At 39.1% G+C, this 21,806-nt stretch overlaps 1 protein-coding gene across 2 annotated transcripts in view; it reads left to right on the top strand.

Moving 5' to 3' along the window:
- Positions 1-21,806, top strand: part of FGD4 (FYVE, RhoGEF and PH domain containing 4) — a 187,876-nt gene that overhangs the window by 107,959 nt on the left and 58,111 nt on the right. For both annotated transcript variants that reach the window (XM_065886809.1, XM_065886808.1), the window contains exon 2: positions 15,512-15,664. In XM_065886809.1, the coding sequence (XP_065742881.1) occupies positions 15,512-15,664 (153 nt within the window). The remainder of the gene's footprint in view (positions 1-15,511; positions 15,665-21,806) is intronic.

Below are 21,806 nucleotides of genomic sequence, written 5' to 3'. Positions count from 1 at the left end.
GCTGCCAGTGAGTTCCCTGAAACCTAGAGGGTTTTCCTTGCCCAAGGTCACATTGCTAGCTGGGGACAGAACCAAGATTGATTCTGGAAAATTAAAGTACAAATGTATTATAACATAGTGCTATAATAATAGTGTGATAACATTGTATCATTTATAGTACTAATCCATGGTTTGTTGCCTTGATTATTTAGGTCAGGGTCTGCAAACCTTTTCTGTAAAGGGCCAGATGATAAATATTTTAGGCTTTGTGGGCCATATGATTTCTGTTGTAACTACTTAACTGCCAACCTAGCGAAAAACATCATATGCAGTATGTACAAGAACAAATGTGGCTGTATTCCAATAAAACTTCATTAACAAAAATAAGTGGTGGACCAGATTTGGCCTGTTAACTGTGGATTGTAGATCTCTGAGGGACTCACAGGCTGTAGTTTGCAGTTCCCTGATTGAAGGGCATTCTAATCTTCCTACTTGAAAGCAGGTTGAAGATCTTACTGATCCTATACAGTGCCTGGCACTGATTCTGTTAACTGATTCTTGCAAGGTGCTAAATATTTTTCTTCATTTCCTTCATTTTAATTGAAGTATAGTTGAAGTACAATATTATATAAGTTATAGGTGTACAATATAGTGATTTGCAGTTTTTAAAGATTATACTCCATTTATAGTTATAAGATATTGGCTATATTCCCCATATTGTACAGTTTAGCAAGGTGCTAAATAAATGCTTACTGAATTAATGCATACATGCAACTTTTAACTTTTTTACTTTTATCTCCAGCCTACTCTTTTTTTTTTTTTTTTTTTTGCCGTGCGTGGGCCTCTCTCTGTTGTGGCCTTTCCCGTTGCGGAGCACAGGCTCCGGACGCGCAGGCTCAGCGGCCATGACTCACGGGCCCAGCCGCTCCGCGGCATGTGGGATCTTCCCGGACCGGGGCAAGAACCCGCGTCCCCTGCATCGGCAGGCGGACTCTCAACCACTGCGCCACCAGGGAAGCCCTCCAGCCTACTCTTATAACCAGTCTTCGGGTAGGAGAAAAGTTGGCACATATTCCAGCTATGAAGAAGAAACGCACTTTAGTTCTTTGAGGTCTGTGGCAGGTTGTAATTGCTGGGTTTAGTAGAATTTTTGAAAGGAATAGAGGCCTGATTCCCTGAGGACATTTATTATTATCCTAATTTCTTAGAGTAGATTCTAAGACTTTATTTAAAAACTCAAAATATTTCTTAAAGTTGGTTTTGTGACAACTAGCGGGTCATTAACAATTTAAAGAGTATGTTTAGTTTCTCAAAACAATTTCAATTCATTTGGATTTAAGATCACTACAGTGTATCTGGTGAGCGGAGTCTTTGGCCAAGCAGAGCAAATACTGATGAGTCCTCACAGCCCCAGAAATACTGGAAATACAGCCCCAGATCATGAGCTCATTTCCAGTGCAAAATACAAACAAGCCTGACAATAGGGCCATCAGTTGTAGTGGAAAGAGCACTGACCTTGGAATCAAAAACCTGGTGTGACTCTTGGATTTACCACTATTTACCAACCTTACTTTCTTCAACTATAATATGCAGATATCTGTCCTACATACCTTTTATGGATGCTGAAGGTGAAATATGGTATGACATGTGAAAGTGCCTCATGGGGTCTTTCTGACCTCTCCTTGAAGAGGTCCAGGTCAGGTCTAGCAGAAGCGACAGCCGTGTAGCCAAGAGCTAAGTAGGACTAGACTAGCATGGAGTGAACCTAAGGGACTATGCCTGTTAGTTCCCAGAGGGAACGTCTAAGAGTCTGTAATGGAGAGACTCATCCTAGAGCAAAGAGATCAGAAATTGGAAGAACTGAAGAGCAAGTGAGGAGGAAGTTCAAAGCTGGAGGAGGCAAGGAAGTCTGGGACGCTGTTTAGTGACTCCAGATAAGATTCCCATTCTTATCTCATACTTCTTTTTTAATCTCGTATGATTTTTTTTTAATGTCTTGGATATTTGGAAGCTCCTGGCTGCATAGTGTTTGCTGAAATAGAGGCACAGAGTCATGGCAGATAGCTATACTATAACAGAGATGTAATCACTTTGTTACCTGCTGAGTGAAAGCCAAAGGATTATGAGCTAGGGTCCCAGCCCCGAAGGTACTTACAAACTATATGTAGATATGACATCTAACACCAGCCTAGTCACTTAACACCACCTCAGTTGACTCATCTTTATAATGGACATTAAAATGCCTACCTTACTTTATCCTATCATAGGATTCTTGAGGGGAACAAATGAAATAATGCATATAAAGTACTTCACGTACCTCATACTTGGCTCAGAATAAACAATATTGTTCAGTTTTATTACTACCATTATTACTACTAGTAGTAAGAACAGTACTAGCATTTGCAAGCATACTGGTTGTATATTGTGTATGTTTTAAAGCACTATGAAATCCCAAGTTATGATGGTTAATTTTTTTGTGACATTCAGGATAGATATTTGTGTGTGTGTGTTACTGAAGGACATCTTAGCATCAGTGCATGCCTGTCTGAAGCTATGCATTGCACTGCATTTATATAAACTACTCTTGATGTCTAGAAAACAAATCAGTTAAGAAAAGGCTATTTTGAAAAATTGTTTTTTTCAGGGAGCACAGTCTGTCCTAATACCCTGTTGTATGTGGGTTATAAGTCTTTAGGAAGAAGTCAAGCTTCTTATAAAATGTTTTGCCTGATCTTGGGGTTTAAACACACAGGGAAGTCACAGAACAAAGGAACAGTTGTATCTGCTTGCCACTCTCCCAATTAAAGGCCAGTGATGTCCTTTTTTTTTTAATAAATTTGTTTATTTATTTATTTATTACTGAGTTGGGTCTTTGTTGCTGCCCGTGGGCTTTCTCTAGTTGCAGCGAGTGGGGGCTACTCTTTGTTGCAGCGCACGGACCTTTCATTGCAGTGGCCTCTCCTGTTGCGGAGCACAGGCTCTAGGCACGCAGGCTTCAGTATTGCAGTACGCGGGCTCAATAGTTGTGGAGTGCGGGCTCCAGAGTGTAGGCTCAGTAGTTGTGGCACACGGGCCTAGCTGCTCCGCAGCATGTGTGATCCTCCTGGACCAGGGCTTGAACCCGTGTCCCCTGCACTGGTAGGCGGACTCCCAACCCCTGAGCCACCAGGGAAGCCCCAGTGATGTACTTTTATATTCAGAGGTCTTATGATACTTGTCTCAATGAAATGAAACTGCCTGCATTATTCTACATATTACTGTTCTCTGCATTGTTAATTATTATAATACTTTACATCCTGTTTTATAACCACTTTAAGAAAAGAAAAAGTCCCTTTGGAGATTTTTTTGTGTTTACTAAATTACATGTGTTTGTCTGCTAGGCTGTGGGATTATGCATGTGAGAGGAAGAGGGAGGTGGAGAGAATGGAGAGGAAGTATAGACTGGCAGGATTACAGAATGTAATTTCATCTGATTTTTTAAGCTGAGCGCTGCTCCAGTTTTAGACTCCATGTGCAGGACTCAAGCATCCTGGGTCTGCCCCTAATGCTGCTTTTGTGGTCAGCACATTATGGGATTGGGCAGCATTGAAGCTGGGGACAGCAGGGTCATGTCTAAAAAGCCAAGGCCGGGTTGGAGTTTCAGTTCATAATTTGAGAGTCACAGTCATGAGGGCAGCCAAGATGATTATCGGGAAGTCAGGAGCAGTAGAGATGGGAAAGTATGAGAAGTAGCCCAAGCAACAGTTGTTAGAAGGGGAGGAGTCCCTGGGGCAACTTGTCCCAAAATGTGTTCCATGCTCCATGGGATGTTAATTTGTAATAAATGGTGGAAAGGTTTCATGGATGTATAGTGGGTTCAAAGTTAAATAGGTTTTTGTTTTTGTTTTTTACTGTAGTGCTCTGCATTGGCCTCTAGTATGCCCACTGGCATCATGAGTCTACAAGATAAAACTGTCAAATTTGGGAGGTCACAGACACTTCATATAGAATCATGGTTGGTTGGTTGGTTGTGGTGGGGTGGTGGAGGGGGGAATTGCGGAATCCTGTTCACAGAACACACTTTGGGGAAAGTTGTCCTAGCACATGTGACACCTGCTGTGAAGACTCCTGTGACTTTTCACCTGGGCTCTTTTTTTTTTTACATCTTTATTGGAGTATAATTGCTTTACAATGGTGTGTTAGTTTATGCTTTATAACAAAGTGAATCAGTTATACATATACATATGTTCCCATATCTCTTCCCTCTTGCGTCTCCCACCCTCCCACCCTCCCTATCCCACCCCTCTAGGTGGTCACCAAGCACCGAGCTGATCTCCCTGTGCTATGCAGCTGCTTCCCACTAGCTATCTATTTTACGTTTTCACCTGGGCTCTTTAATGGACTGCTGAGCCCTGTGGAGTCCTGAAGGAACCCACAAACACCCAGAAACCTGTCCGTGCTCTCAATAAGTGCCTTTTCCCTCCCTCCAGGGAAACTGATATTTGTTAGTGTTATTAAAATTAAGGAAATCAGTTCTTCTTATAGAAGAAAAGACAGGTGATTTAACCCATAATTACTGAGACCAAAAACAACAACAAAATGGGTCAGAGTCTCTTACAGCTGGCCCTGCATGGGGCAAATAGGCTTTCCCCCCCTCCCTTAATAGTCAATAAAATGATATTTTAAAGAAAATATCAAAGGGAATATGTCCGAAAACTTTAACAAGGAGATTGGAAAATGAGGCAAGTGGAGCGTTAAGATTGGCCAAACCTAATGAATATCAGGGCAGACCGTTCATCCTGAACAGTCTCACAGGCTCCTAAAATATCTCACACAAAACTCAAAACTCTATTCTTCTTGCATTCTTTTTTTTTTTTTTTTTTTTGTCTGCGTTGGGTTTTCGTTGCTGCGCGTGGGCTTTCTCTACTTGTGGTGAGCAGGGGCCACTCCGTTGCGGTGCGGTGGCTTCTCTTATTGCAGAGCATGGGCTCTAAGCTCCTGGGCTTCAGTAGTTGTGGCACGTGGGCTCTAGAGCGCAGGCTCAGTAGTTGTGGCACACGGGCTTAGTTGCTCCGCGGCATGTGGGATCTTCCCAGACCAGGGCTTGAACCCGTGTCTCCTGCATTAGCAGGTGGATTCTTAACCACTGTGCCATCAGGGAAGCCCCATCTTCTTGCATTCTTAAAGTGAAAGGCACTGTTTCCCTGTCTTGTTAGTCAGAAGCCTAAGTAAGTGTTATCCTTTCCTCCTCTTTGTCCCTTCCTTCTTAAGCCAGTCCCTTACTGATTCTTTCCTCAGTAAGCCTCAGATCCATTCCTCTCCTCTTCACCCTCTGCCATTGCTGATAGGGTGAATAGTGCAGTTGCTTCCTAGTTGCAGTTAACAAGGGGTTGGGGGCAGGGGGACTGACACCTATGGAATTGTGCATATCTCTAGGAATTACCTGAGGGTAAGAATTATGTCTTATTTGTCCTCCTGTCCCCAGTAATTAGCAGAGTACCTGGCACTTTTAATTAGGGAGTTATCACTCAGTACATGTAAGGAGGAACAAAAAGAAAAAAAGAAAGAATAGAATAAAGTAGAAGCTTGATAAGTTTTCTTACTTATTTTGCAGTTGATCACTGGATATTCTCAGAGCTTACAAAAACAGTTTGTACTTTGGAAGCATAAAGATGAGAGCTATTAAATACTGAGTTTAAGTGGTCATAAGCACTTAAATGTGCTTTTCAGAAAATGATTAATTGTTTAAAAACCAGCAATTGTGCCTCATATTAAATGAAGAAATGTCAAATAGGAAAAATGAAGAAAGTTATGGAATCCAGGACACATATTTACAATCATGGTAAAGGGTGAAGAATAATTATTAAATTGTTTGGGATTAAAATGGTCTGTAGTAAATTCTACTCCACGTCAAATGTCAGGCATTAGGGAATTCCCTGGTGGTCCAGTGGTTAGGACCCTGCGCTTTCACTGCTGAGGACTCGGGTTCAGTCCCTGGTCAGGAAACTAAGATCCCACAAGCCGCGCAGGGCAGCCAAAAAAAAAAGTCAGACATCACATTGTCATTACTAATACTGTTACCATGTTTAATGCACCAGGCCACATATTTGTAAGTAATTCATTATTGTATTAACTTGCAAAAGAGTCATTAATTGGCCGGAATTTATCCAAAATGACCTATTGGGAATCCCTGAAAGTAGCAGAGGCACTGAAGCAAATGGCAGCTGCTAAGAGAGTAAACCAGCGTGAGCAAGTGCTGGGTGGTAGTAAATCATAATTTAGGCAGTGGTAAGGGCAAATATAAGCAGATAGGGCGGGCACAGAAGGAGGCAAAAGGTAGGGTTCTTAAGAGGCTGGAGGGAGGAAAGAGTAAAGATCTGGTCCCCTGATCCACTACCCTGGCATTATACAGCATTGGGCATTATACAGCATTGCGTATTATACAAGTTGTAACAGTAATAGCAAGTAGTTATATAGCAATTACCGTGTGCCAGCTACTGCTCTAGTACTTTCACTAGAATTAATTAAATCATAATCCTCACAACAGCCTTGTGAGAGGGGTACTGTTATGAATCCTATGAATTCTCATTTACAGATCAGGAAATTGAAGTAAGTCAATCAGCTATTAAATGGTGAAGCCAGGATTTGAATTTAGGCAATTAGAGTTATATTACTGACATGCCCTGAAGAATGTTTATATTGCCCTAAGGATATATTTAGTATATACAATTACTAGTACAACTGACCTGGAAACAGCCAAGTGTTACGCTTCTGGGGATCAAGGAAAGCTGCCTAGGCGTGCATATGCGCAGCATCTGAACTGACTCCCCTTCCCCCGACATTTATTTATGTATGTATGTATGTATGTATGTATGTATGTATTTATTTGGCTGTGTTGGGTCTTTGTTGCTGTGTGTGGGCTTTCTCTAGTTGTGGCGAACGGGGGCTACTCTTCATCACGGTGCATGGGCTTCTCACTGCAGTGGCTCCTCTTGTTGCAGAGCACAGGCTCTAGGCACTCAGGCTTTCAGTAGTTGTGGCTCACGGGCTCTAGAGTGCAGGTTCAGTAGTTGTGGCACGTGGGCTTAGTTGCTCCATGGCACGTGGGATCCTCCTGGACCAGGGATTGAACCCGTGTCCCCTGCATTGGCAGGTGGATTCTTAACCACTGCACCACCAGGGAAGTCCCTGAGCTGACTTTTTGATACAGATGATCATATTGGGGAAATCTAACACCAGTTAGCAGGCCCGTATGCACATTAATATACTTAGAGATCTTTTATAGTATGTATGTTCATAGATTTCAAAACTTAAAACTGTTATGAACCTTAGGCTCTGGCAAAAAGTGTGATGACTTCAAAACAGCACTTACTTGATTACATGGATGGGCAGCTTCTCAGGGATATTTCTCATTGTCAGTACAGCAGTAATGCAGGTTCTTTTGACAAATCTAGGGCCCAGTTTCTTCCACTTGGTTATAAAAAAAGAAGGAACCAAGAAATGGGTGTTATTATAAATTGGCATCAGTTTATCGGGTAAAGCACAGCAGGCTATGAACCTCTCCAACTCAGATGGTGTCAACTAGAACTGCCCTTTGCAAGCAGGCAGAAGGAGCAGCATGTAATTGATTGTGGTTTCTCTTTACTCCCACCTTCCCCTCTGGTCATGGCTGCAGGCATAGAGTAATATTTTGTGCTTTAAATGGCAAGAACTTTTCTGTAATCTTGACCAACATTCTTAGTTAACTATAGCCGAAAGGGGAATCTCCATCGGTGTATAGTTGGGGGTGGAAGAGCTGCCGCCAGCTCCCTTCCCTACGCAGGGGTATGCAGAGGAAGTTTGGTCTCTACCTAAAATAACACCATGCCAAGGCACAGCAAAACGCACTGACCAACCAGGCCCAGCACCAACCCAGAAGGCATCGTGGAATGTGCACTTTCAACACTTTCTATGCGGGGACTCATGGCACCTAATGAATGGTCACTCTGAAAGTGGGGAGCAGGGATTCAGACCCCTAGAACCCATGGTTGAATTGTAGTGATATACATAGTCTGCTATACATACATGTATTAATACATAACACGTACTATGACTGTGGGCCTCATCTGTGAGCTCCTACTCAAAACTGGAATTTTGACAGTCTTAGTGAGATGTGTTTCAGTTCATCTAATAGATTTTACCTTTGAAAGGATCAGTCACAATAGAATTCTTCAGTCACAGTAGCATTCTTTAAAAATTTTACTATCCTTTTTTTTGAGTAGCAAAAATTTCAATAAAATTATGGAGCATGTTTCAGGAAAGTAAAATATTTCTAGTTTAAAAACAAATGATTTTTGTGTTTTTAGAGGCTGCATTTATCTTATCTCATTACATATGTTGTTGCATATACCTTAGATACAATAGTAACAGTTGCCTTTTTACATATTTTATTTTATCATACGGCAATGGGACCTTTAAAAATAATATCTACAGTTACCTACCTTCAAGGCTTATTTTGAGTTCATATTACTTTTGAACTTCAAAGACCTAAAGCAATCTGCTTTTCCTGACAGTATAACTCTGTACTATACTATAAGTTTAGGTAGCATCAGATGCTGAGTCTGAAGCATTGGCAGCCATAGTGCATTTTAGTTAGTGACTCTAATAAATGTAAATAAAATTACAGATTATAATAAATAAAAATATTTCAGTCAGTTGCTGGGGTTTTTGGCTGCTACTTTTTTTTATCAAGACAAACATCTGGATAGTTCTACAATTCCAGATGTTTAGAAATCTGCTGGGTTGTGAGGAAGATTACTTGGGTAAAGTTTTTTGTTGTTTTTTTTTCCCCCACGATATTTAGAATTTGTGTATAAATAACCTAGAATGTTTAAAAATTTACCTAAGAATGGAAATGTTTGAAATTTTGTATAGATTAAGCTCTCAGACAGCTACATGTCTCCTTTATTGTTGGAATTTAGAAAGCACCTCTCATGAAATAGAAAATGAGAATGTAAGCAAATGAAGAGAAACTTTCCTGAAGTATCTAGAATTCATTTCTTCAACAATTATTTACTGAACCTCTACTTATGTGGCAGGTGGTATTCCTGAGATGTTCCCAGGGCTTACATTCTAACCAGGGGAGACAGACAATTAAGAAAATAAATAATGTAGTCTTTTAGAAGGTGGTAAGGGCTATGGGGTGGGGGGCGGGAAACCCTGTGAGTAACAGTAATACTAGATGGAGTGGTCAGGGTAGCCCATGTTGACAAGATGCAATTTGAGCCAAGATGTGAGGAGAAAGCAGTTATCTGGGGGAAGAGCATTCCAGCAGAAAACAGCTAGACCAAAGGCTGTAAAGCATGCTTGGCCCCTTGGAGGAATAGCAGGGAACCAGTATGACTAGCATGGAGTGAGCAAGGGAGCAATACTAGGCAATGAGGTCAGTGGCAAGGGGACTAAGGTCAGATCATGTAGAGCCTGTCAGCCACTGTGAAGAGTTGAGTTGTTAAACTGTGAGTGAAATGTGGAGCCATGGAAGAATTTTAAGCACAGGAGGGACATGATCTGACTTGGGTTTTAAAAGGGATCTCTGTGGCCTGTTTGAAAACACATACAGAGGACAAGGGTAGGCACAGGGAGACCAGGTGGAAGGTCTTGCTGTAATCCAGTCAAAGATTGTGGTAATTTAGGCCAGAATAGTAGCTGAGCAGGTGGTAGTGGTAGATGGTAGAGTCAACAGAATTTCTTGATGGATAGGCTGTAGAGTCTGAGAGAAGAGGAGAGGACTTTAGGACACTTCCAAGCTTTTTGTCCTAAGCACAGATGAGGTTGCCATTAACTGAGATGGAGAGGATGGTAAAGGCAGTTAATTTTGAGTGAGAGTTGGGAGACAAGGGTGTCAGATTTGGGTGTGAGTTAGTTCTTAGACATACTAGTAGAGATGCTAACTAGGCAATTGAATATGTTAGTATTTCTTTTTTTTTTAATTAAGCAAGGGATATGCTTTTTTACTTAAAATTTTTATGTTAAAAATGCATAATATAAAGTTTACCATCTTAACTTTTTTTTTTTTTTTTTTTGGTACACGGGCCTCTCACTGTTGTGGCCTCTCCCATTGCGGAGCACAGGCTCCGGACACGCAGGCTCAGCGGCCATGGCTCACGGGCCCAGCCACTCCGTGGCATGTGGGATCCTGCCGGACTGGGGCACGAGCCTGCGTCCCCTGCATCGGCAGGCGGACTCTCAACCACTGCGCCACCAGGGAAGCCCCATCTTAACTATTTTAAGTGTACAGTTCATTGGCATTAAGTACATTCACATCGTTGTGCTACTGTGACAATCATCCATCCACAGAACTCTTTTGATCTTGTAAAACTTAACTTTTGTAAAACAATAACTTCATTCTCCTATCCCTCCAGTCCCTGGCAACCACTATTCTACTTTCTGTCTCCAATTTTGACTACTCTATGTACCTCATTTAAATGGAATCATAAGGTATTTGTGTTTCTCAACTGGCTTATCTCATTTAGCAGAATGGCCTCAAGGCCATCCATGTTATAGCATGTATCAGAATTTCCTTCCTTTTTAAGGCTGAATAATATTCCATTGTATGTATATGCCATATTTGTGTTTATCCATTCATCCGTCAACAGATACTTGGTTTGCTTCCACATCTTATCTATTATGAATAATGCTGCTATGAACGTTGGTGTACACATGTAAAGGATATACTTTTAAAAATAATTTGTAGGGCTTCCCTGGTGGCGCAGTGGTTGAGAGTCCGCCTGCCGATGCGGGGGACGCGGGTTCATGCCCCAGTCCGGGAGGATCCCACGTGCCACAGAGCAGCTGGGCCCATGAGCCATGGCCGCTGGGCCTGCCCGTCCGGAGCCTGTGCTCTGCAACAGGCGAGGCCACAGCAGTGAGAGGCCCGCGTACCGCAAAAACAAAAAACAAACAAAAAAATAATAATAATTTGTAGTTCATATACTTGGCGACTTTCATAGATTTTTCTCTTTTTTATATAAGTAATTAATAAGTACATTTTCATTATAAAAGATTTAAATGATATTGCTGTATAGACAGCAAAACATAAAAGTTCTCATTCATTCTCTCACCCTACCCCTGTCCCCTTGCCATATTACCTTACATTCATTTCAGTACAGTTATACACGTTTGTATGTATGTTATTTCTTTTTTTAAAGTGGGATCATATTGTACATATTTTTCTAGTTTTTTGTCTTTTATTTAATAATATCTTGGAAATCTTCCCAGTCTTATTTTTGTTTTTCTGTTTTTCACAGCTGCATATGTTGCATTGACTGTCCATATGCATATACTTTTACACACACAAGATTGTTTCTGTAGATTAGATTCCTAGAATTAGATTTTCTAGGTCCAAGGAAATTTCTTAAACTATCCATCATATTTTCTTCTTAAGATCCTTTGTGGTTTGCTTATTATTTGGCAGGGTGGAGTGGATGTGGGTATGGATTTTATTATTGAGGTCTTGAAGTTTGGGAAACTGAAGTCGTTTTCTGAAATAAATTTCCTTGCTCAGGATTTGTTCCTCATTGACAAATGAGTTGTGAACCATGAGTTTTATAATTTTAATTGCTTTTTTAAAAAGTGCAATTGATCTTTTAATCCAGGCATTTTAAATAGCACATGGGAGATGTGACCCATATCCAGAACTGTGAGACAGGTGGGGAGACTTTGAAGGGATGATAGGAGAAGACTGTTGAAAAATGTCTTATAAATAGAATATTTTCCAGTGTAGAAACTTGTCAGACATCACCTTACTCAGTGACCAAGGTTAATACCACATGATAATCATGTTGGTATCATGCAGTGATGTAATGCAGTGAGATGGGTACATCACCTCTGTGATGTTCTTCCTCCAAACCTGTAAACCCAGTCTAATCATGAGAAAACATCAGAGAAACCCAGTTTGAGGGACATTCTACGAAATACTTACCAGTACTCTTCAGAACTGCCAGGGTCATGAAAGACGAGCAAAGACTCAGTAACTCTCACAGATTGGACAACTAAATGCAACATGATATCTTGGTTTGGATCCTGTGACAGAAAAAGAATGTTAGTGAAAAAAATGGTGAAATCTGAATGAAATCTGTGGCCTAGTATTGTACCAATATTAAATTTTTAGTTTTGATAACATACTGTAGTTACATAAGATGCTAACCTAAGAGCCTGGGCACAATTCTTATGTAAATCTAAGATTATTTCAAAAGATTGGTGTTTTTTTGTTTTTTGTTTTTCTTTTTTAAGTATCTCTTTCCTTCTGGACAATATACACCTAGGAAGATTGTTTCCCTTAGAAAACTACTCTGTGCTCTTAAATCAAGAGATCCTCTTGTCCTGAGGGGTGGAGTCCATGGAGATCTTCTGGGCTAGAGACTTGGTGCAGTTGGGAGAGATATTTGGTTGGGTGAGGCACTATAGACATGGCCATAAAGATGTGATCTGAGATCACGGATACCATGACAAGAGATCAGGCCTGAAGAATCAAGAAGTGAACGGACTTTGCTTTGGAGTAAATCCAACCTTAATTTGTGAACGAGCCATTCAAGAATAAGTTGGCAAAACGTTAACAACCCAACACAAAATTTTGCAAATAGCAGACAAAGTTACCCTAACCAGTCAGAGAGATTATCTGCCACTCACAAGTACTATGCAAAAGACACATAAATGAAAGTTAAGCCATAGTGGGAACCTCTCCAGTTGGAACAGGGAGGTTTATGCAGTCAAAGATGAGGCTGGATTAACTGAGAATATCTGAGGATACCCTGCAGTTACATCTGTCTAGGCAGTTCTTACAGGAGATATGACCCAGCAAGCATAAGACAGAGAAATGCAAAATGGTTAAGACCAGTACCTAAATAGATTACCAATCCTCAAGAAGAGACAGTAAATAGGACCCCTCTCCCTGGGCTAACATAATGTAACTGGTTGCATCTGTGCCCAGAGATACGTGTTTAATCACTCAACTGGTTCTTGGTAAATTGGAATCTGAAAGCCTCTATAATATAAAATTTCTTGAATAGGTAGACCATCTGGTTACAATTTTGGTTTCAAGTCCCTGTTATGCAACTGGTACCCAAATAAGGACTGTCTCCAAATGTGAATAGGCTGAGTCAGTCATAAACAAGCAAAAAAAAGTATTCCTCTGTGTTGCTAATATCCAGGATGTTAAAAGATGATTTAATGAAATGGTGCTGCCTAATTTTAGTCAAACTTCCTTTACCATTATGTGTTTGACCTAGACCATGGTCAGCAAACTTTTCCTGTAAAGGACCAGATGGTAAATAATAGTAAAGACTTTGGGCTTTGCATGGTCTCTGTTGCATATTTGTCTTTGCTTTTTTTTTTTTAACAACCTTTTAAGAATGTGTTTTCTGTGTCTTTCACCATATTTTCATACCTTGTGATAATGGCTGAAGTTTGGAGATGGGTTTTAAATAGTGATCTGAAATGAAGTTTCTGGCTGTGGATTTATTATCACTGGCAAAAGATATGTAATCATGACTTTAATGGATTCAAAAGAAAATAGATGTGTACTTGATCTCCTACTGCAGGCATTTCATCACATTCATCTGAGATGTTCTCTAATAAATATGATCTTGTAAACCCATCAGATCCTGCAAGCTTGCTATCCAGAAATTAAGTGCCTAGTTTTCAATTAAAAATTATTATTTATTCAAGACATGTTTTGTTTCTAAATAGGTTAATTATTAAAGTAGTTTCATCTTTTAATATGTTACAGTGGTGATCTATTTTTTAAATATTCAATTTAATTTGTTTTCTCATTTACCCCTTAGCTGCCCCCTTTTATAGTTTTGTTGCTATAAATCATCTCTAAAGCTGCATTCTTGCTTTCAGTGTCTCATTTTACTGTCAAGTTACAGTTTCTGCCTCTCAGTTGTAGTTGGGCTGTGGCTTTTCACTGTTTCTGCCCCAAGGCCATCCTTCACTAGACCCCAGCAGGTGGCCTTTCAGATACTAAGCCATTCTTGGGATCACTGTGGAACAAACATCCTAATGCCCCTAAAAGACTAAGTGGTTGGATGGTACACTGTGGATTTTAGGAATATGCTTTGCCTACTTCATGTGGTTTTTCTAAGAAGGTAGATAGGATCACACATTTAAAGACTGAGCTTTTATTTCTTCTGTTTATAATTTCTTCTGTTTATAATTTATAATATGCTGTCAAATGTTCCTTAAATCTTGCATTCAAGGCCTTTATTTGGCTAAACAATGCTTTATTTAGTTGGCAGCCCATTTTAGCAGAAGGGTGTCTGATGAAACTCATTTAATGTGTTTCAGCATTGGGTCTCTAATAACTTCTCAGACAATACTTGGAACTATTAATATCTTCTAAAATTTGTTTTACCTAGATATATTTTAAGGGGAGCGCAGAAAATAAAGCAGTATTTTAGTTTTTAATCAATATTACCCAATCAATTGAAGTAAAAGGGAATTTTTTTACTCAACAAAAAGCTGATTGGGTTTTATTAGCTTTTCTTGTTTTGAATAATTATTAAGGCCTTTTATCTCTAATAGTTCTCATTTTAAACAGTTGGATTCTGTAAAAATGTAACTGTTTCTTAGTCAAATGATAGTTTCTTAAATGGCATACTTTTATTTAACGATAGTGAATTTCCTGGTAGAAATTTTATTTTCTCCTAAACAGGGTCTAATCTGTTGTTAATATCACCATGTCAACTAGAAGAAAGGAAAATTTAGCATGCGTTTAAAGAGAAAACACTGGCTTATGATTTCTTTAAAAGTCTCTGAAATTCAGTATTTAACTTCTTATATCAGAAATTGAACTAAGAATTGATCTGTTCTCCATCTATGCTTCATGATGTATTTCAGTTTTTTAAAGCACTGCAGTGTTTCAAAGATTTTTGAGTTGTAACTAAATATGAATATTATCTACATACTCTCGTCATTCTTTTTTTTTTTTTTGAAAACATGGGTATTAATAATACGTTGATTTGGAGTCTGAGTAAGCTAGTGAAAGAGGGTCATGGTGTGTGTGTGTGATTTCTTCCTTTTTAATCAAGCCATTCTTCTAGAGTCTTTAGGTCAGCTGTCATGTTCGTGCTTTCCTGCTTTGTTCTTTTGAACCACTCAATGACTGGTGACTGACTGGATGCTGGAAAGGAACGCTTTTAACAGATTAGTGCTGGGGCCCTCTGGTCCTCTCCTTCACCTGCATCATAGCAGCTGCATTCTGCCCTTTCCATGGCCCTGCAAGAAAAGGGGCGGGGGCGGGGGGGGGGGGGAGAGAGAGTGTGTGTGTGTGTGTGTGTGTTTAGTAGTCAGCAGTCTCTGTCAGCGTGTATTATAAGGTTTCTCAAGCACGTGGAATGAGATCTTTCTCAGGAGAACTCTTTGTCAAGGCCAGCACACGTGGGAAAATTATTTCAATGCATACTCTTGTAACTGTGACTGTTTTTGTTTTATGGGGTCAGAAGAAATTAAGTCCTGAGATGTAGTTATGCTCCACCTCTGCATTTACCTGTTCTTTCTTTTTGAACTCTCCCAGGCAGCAGTACCTGTCCAAAGATCACTATAGTTTCACCTTGCTTGAAAAGCAGCACAACCACACTGATTGATCAGAATGTATCTGATGAAGAGGCTCAGGGAATAAATGGGAAAACTCCAGCAAAACACTCAGCTGCAAGTCCAAAGCCACAAGGTATGCTGATCGGGTTTTTTTGATCAGGTTGCATGCTTTCTTCATTGATGAAGGCAACACAGAAGAATGATGATCACTAAGAAAGAGTTTTAAGCTCTAAATGGGAGGAACTGGGTGCATTTATTTTTTCAGGAGAAAAGTCAGTCTGTGAACCTACTCAGGCGGGGTTTCTACTCCTAAAACACCTTATATATTTCTCTATTATGGTTCTTTTCATGTTACGTAAATTGTTTACATGTCCCCTTAATGGAAATGTGATCTCTTCGTGCATTATGCGTGACATAGTACAAGAGCCTTACTGTTTGCATAATAAATATGTAACAAATTAACGTGTGTGTCGGAAAGTCATCATGACTTGCTAGATGTCAGAGGGTCGGTGAAACAGATTGTTCTAAAACAGTGCTTTAATATACTTAACAAGAATGTGATTTTGCAATATTAAGGAACTGGGGCTTTTCAGGCTTCCTAGTAAAGTCATCCACAGAAATTAAAAGAGTCCCTCTGTCCAGGAATTGAGCATCCAACAAGGGGAAAAATTATATGGTGGAAATCTCTGAATGCTTTGTTTCAGTGACCACTTTCTTTTACAAATAAATTTCTAGTAAACTGTGTATTAACTTTAAGAAGCACAGAATTATAATTTTGATGATTAAGAGCAAGGCCTTTTGAAGTGTAACAAACACAAAACTATGCTACACTGTGGCTTAATGTGTAGTTTCTTTCTAACATATTTTCATTTATATCAAATGCTGAACATTCAGCCAAGAAACAATACTAGGCATTTTCAGAATCACTATACTTTGGAAAAACCAATTTTTTTTTTGGATTATTTTGTATTTACTTTGGTCTCTTTCTTGTTCTTATGTTTTAAGAATTTCTGAAAGAGATCTTTAATGGGGGTAGAATGGAGTCTTCCAGGTTATGGGATATTTTTCTTTTTGTTCTCACTGCTAGCTCTATTGGTCGTGGTATGGGATATGGCTATCAAACAAGGTCAGATAATTGGAGATTCAAATGACTAGCGCATTCATGAGTTTATAACCTTAATCTTTGGCCACATTCCTTATAACATTGTGAATATGAAAATAGAAATTTTTCTGATCATGATTTAAGCCATTTTATTTGCACAATACAAAATTCCATATTGCTCATTAGACCTGAGCTGACCTCAAATAAGGTAAAAAAATATATATAAGAAATAAATACAGTTCAATTTTATGTAATTGCCCAGATCAAAAGCATGAATTTCATTATTTATAAAGACTGTTTTGGAAAGATGCATTGCATTACTTCATTGTTTTTTTAGTTCATTGAGATAAATTCTAGCAGTGTCCTTTCTGACCTGCCATGTGCCAAATAATCCCATTCTTTAGGGGACAAAACACTGACCTTGCTTTTTGCTGTTTGTAGTTATATTGAAGTCAATGTATTGCTATTTAAATATATATAATTATTTCCTATCTTGAATATGGGTTTATATATATAATTTTACATAACGACAGAGTATTTCCAGATAGTAAATAAACTACATAGAGTACTTTATACTTCTTTTTCAAAATATTCTCACTCATTGTTTGGCCCTTCCCTGGCCCCCCTAGCTAAAATTTTAACCCCACCATCACCCCTTAAATCTCATATTTGATCATCCCTGCTTTGGTTTTTCTCATTCATTACAGATTGGTCTACTATATATGTAACTCATCCATGTTGGTTATTTTTTCTGCCTTTTACACTACTACATCCCCTGTGCCTAGCACACAGCATAGCAGGCCTTCAGTAATACTTACTGAATGAATCCTGCTCCATCATCATGTCTCTTTTAGTTTCGGCTGTTCTTTGTTTAAAACTGAGACAGTGTGCCATAAAGAGAGCAGTGTCCTGAAATGAGGCTACATCTTGGTTTTGTCAGATCAGCTGCCAAATAGATTGAGCACTACTTATTGACTTGCTGACAGATAGTATTTCCCACCCTCTAGTAGAGAGAAGCTACTTTTAATTTCTCCAAATCCTTAGGACCATTTTGGTGACTGAGGCTGAGAAATGAAGGGGATGCTAACGGAGACTTGCTGCTCAGAGTTAGGGATTATCACACTGACACCCTTCTGCCCACTTCCTTGCAACTCCCTTATAAGTTATGCATGATGAGGCTGTTGAGGCTTCAAGATCCATTATGGAATTTTCATTCAGAAAATGTTATTCGAGATCAGTAGTTCTCAGCTGGAGATAGTTTTGCAGGCCTGTTGCACCCCTCTTGACCCCATGAGTATTACTTGGAGGCTTTTTTGCTTGCGACAACATTTGGGAGTTGCTACTGGCATTTAGTGGGTTGAGGCTAGGGATGCTGCTCAACATTCTACAATGCACAGACCAGCCTTTTCCACTGCCCTAACAAAGAATTATCTGAACCGAAATGTCAGTAGTTTGAGAAACTCTGATCTAGATCCTAAAATGGCTCATACTTGAATCTTATTTATGTGTTTGCTTCTCATGTGGAGTGCTGATAATATGGTTACAATTTATTTTGGTGATGCTTAAAAGGAGAGAACTGACTTATTAGTGGTGATTATGTAGTAATGTGTCTGGAACAACATCAAGTTTATGTTTTTGTGTTTATTATTTACCAATAAGTAAATAAATCCTGAGGATTTAGATAGTGACTATAGTCAATAATACTGTATTATATAATTGAAACTCCTTAGCAATTAAAGATAGTTGTACTTTTTCTCTTAGGAGCTTTGATCCACAACATCCTCCATAGTTAATTATTTTGATAAAGTCCACATAGTGTTACTTCTCAATCATTAAGCCTTAATGTTTAAAAAATTTTCATCAACTTTGAAAGCCACATTATTGTTCAAATAATTTAAGTAAATACACTCAATTTACTCAACTTAGTAATTCATTTCATCTGCTTCTAAAGTAAAGCATTCTATGTGTAATGTTTCATTCTTAAAGTATAATATGTTACAAATGGTAGTCCCCAAACTTAAACTGGTGTAAAGAAAAAAACTGTTACTGCCATTCCAATTCTACAGGAATCAAGCTAATAACCCACCGACTGCACACCCTGAGGGGAATTTAGGATGGAGAAAAACAGGAAGCATTCTTTGCTTGGATATACCATACCCTAGAAAGTTAAGATACCTATCAAAGGAAAAATTTCAATGACCCCAGATTCTTGAATCTTCCCTACATAGAAAAGCACTAAAATCATTAACATGAGATGTCTGTCTATTCTTTGTGATGAGCAGTAATCATTCTGTGCTTGATTACATGTTTTTCCCAGCAAAAAAAAGTTCATATATATCTTGGTTCTTCCCTTACCTCTTTGGAGCAGTTCTTCAGGGCTGAGAGGCTGTCTCCCTGGCTTGAGTCCTTAGTAAGGTCCCTGAATAAAACTTAATTTATAACTTTTCCTTATGCATTTTTCTTTCAGTAGACAGTGGCAATTAGTTTCTTTTTCATTCTCAATAATTATTTTGCATACTTGGAAATTTCTGAATAATTAAATTTTTTGGTTTATTTACTATCCGTAAAATTGGCTATAGTAGAGCCCATTTTATTTATAGTCATCTAGATATCTCAAACTTAGCATGTCCTTGACTAGACTACCGGATCTCTCCAAAAATTGCTTTACCTATTGTGTCAGTTGATGACAGTTCCATCCTGCCAGTTGGGCAGGCCAAATGTCTGAGTCATTCTTGATTCTTCTTTCTTTCTCTCAAACCTCACGTTTAATCTCTCAGGAAAACTACTTTTTTTTTTTCAGGAAAACTAATTTTAAAATATATCTGGAATCTATTTCTCACTGCCTCATTTTAAACACCATTATATAGTAACCTCATAATGAAACCAAGCAAGACCCTGTGGGGCTCCTGGGCACTGAAGCCTTTCTGTCCCCCATTTCTTGACTCCAGCCTTCATGACCTTCTCTGCATTCCAAAGGACAGATTCCAACCGTTGCTAATCCGGGAAGGGAAGGGATGCAAAGACAAGGGAGAGGCAGCCAAGAAACAATAGTGCAGCCTTGGGGAAAAGTCCTGGTTCCACCTCAAGGGATACACAGAACTATGTCTTTAAGCTTTTTTAGATGTCAGCTTTCTTCATACCAGAGAATTCCAACTGAGGCTGCATTAAAGGAACCAGAGAAACTCATCAAGATTACCTGAGACCAGATTAGAGGAGTGCAGGCCCTACACACACCCTAATCTTATCAGCAATCCCACCCTTGACCCATTGCTATAAAACTCCTCGTCAAATCCTCCTAGGTTGGGACACAGCGTTTTGGGGCAGGTGCCCTCTGTGCCCCCTTTGCCTGGCAAAGCAATAAAGCAATTCTTTTATACTTCACCCAAAACTCTGTCTCTGAGATTCAATACGGCACCAGTGCACAGAAGCCGAGCTTTCAGCATCACTAACTCTTCTCCCTGTTCCTACCCTGATCCCACCCTACTTCCCTACATTCTGTACCTAGCTGCCAGTGTGGTCCTGTTGGAATTTAAGCTATATCTTATCATCCCTCAGCTCAGAACTCTACAGGAATTTAAATCCTTACAGCACTCCACAGGTTCTGCCTTCTCAGGCCCTCCCTCTGACCTCAATACCTGCTCTGCCTGTTCCTTTGGCTCCAGTCACATTGCCCTGCACTAGTCTCTAGCTTTCACTCTACCTGGTAGAATACTCTTCCCCAAATAATTCCCTCAACTTCTTTAAGTCTTTGTTCAAATCTGAATTTCTCAAAGAGGCCCACTCTGAACACCCTACTTAATACTGCAGTATGCCCTTTTCCCCCACTCCCTACACTCCAGATCCCCTGTGTTGTTCTTTTAGCCCCTCCCCTTTCCTCTTAGCATTTACTACCTTCTGATACATGGTTTACTTATTATTTTTTTTGTTTCTTATCTTTCCCTTTGTTCATTGATATGGTCAAGTGCACAGAACTTAATAGGTATTCAATAAATATTTGTTGGGATCAAAAAAAGTTTTAAAAAATTAAAAACCCTGTGTAGATATGTAAGAATTTCTCTATGATATATATTTTGGAAATAAATATATACATATATATGTGTGTAAGTTTGTGTGTGTGTGTATATATATATATATAGAGAGAGAGAGAGAGAGAGAGAGAGAAGGGAGGGAGGGAGAGATCTTAGCTGTTGTACTAATTTATAATCCCTCTCAAAATGTATTAGTTCACATTTCTTCACAGCCTCAGTGACATTTGGTATTGTCAGATTTTGAAATTTTGGTTAATCTGATGGGGCTGAAGTCGTATGGTGGATTTAATTTGCATTTCTCTGATTATTGGTTAGATTGAACACTTTTTTCTGTTTACATCCTTTGGGCTGCAGGGGAAAGAAGTAGTAAGTAGAGTTTCAGACGTAATGAACCAGAGGTGCTGATAGGACACCTAGGAGATGTCCAGAGAGCATTTGGAAATGTTGACCTCCATAGTGTAAAAGAAAAATCAAAAATAATGAGAGTAAGAGAAAAGGATCATTTTCACTTGTCAGTTATGTCTTTTCATCAGAGTATGCATTGTTTTCCTCTAAGACAGTATTTCTGACACTTTAGCCATTCATGACCCTCTTGGGATTTTTGTCATATACCATGTAGCATTTGTGCTCTTTTATTTAAAATGTATCATAAACCAGTGAATATACACATTTGGACGGTCTCTCTTGCTGAAATAGATGCCTCCTCTGTGCCTCTAAATTAACTGTGTACCCCGTGCTCTGCTTTATCAACATCTTTAAACTGTCTCCCCATTAGAATATGAGCTCCTTGATGGCACATTAGTTTCTGCATGTAGTCCACAAATTTGCCAAGCTCTGTGCAGGTAGTTACTGTGAATATAGTTATGATCAAAACAAACATATTCCTTACCCTAACAGGACTCCAGACTTGTGGAAGAGAAAGCTTTATATCTATAATGTATTTAATATTTTATTGCTGGTTTATTATTTAATGCTGCTTATTACTACTTAATAATTATATAATAATTTATTATAAGCACTTTAGAGAAAAAGTACACAGTGCTATGATGCAGTTTAAAAGAGGCATAATTGAGATGGGAAAAGTCGGTGGAGTCATCTCTGAGAAACTGACTGGCTGATACATATCATTTTATTTGCATCTTTCA

Source organism: Phocoena phocoena, chromosome 11 (assembly GCF_963924675.1).
Source record: "Phocoena phocoena chromosome 11, mPhoPho1.1, whole genome shotgun sequence".
Taxonomy (NCBI): Eukaryota; Metazoa; Chordata; class Mammalia; order Artiodactyla; family Phocoenidae; genus Phocoena; species Phocoena phocoena.
The sequence above is the reverse complement of the archived record's forward strand: the minus strand, read 5'-3'. Positions and strand labels throughout refer to the sequence as shown.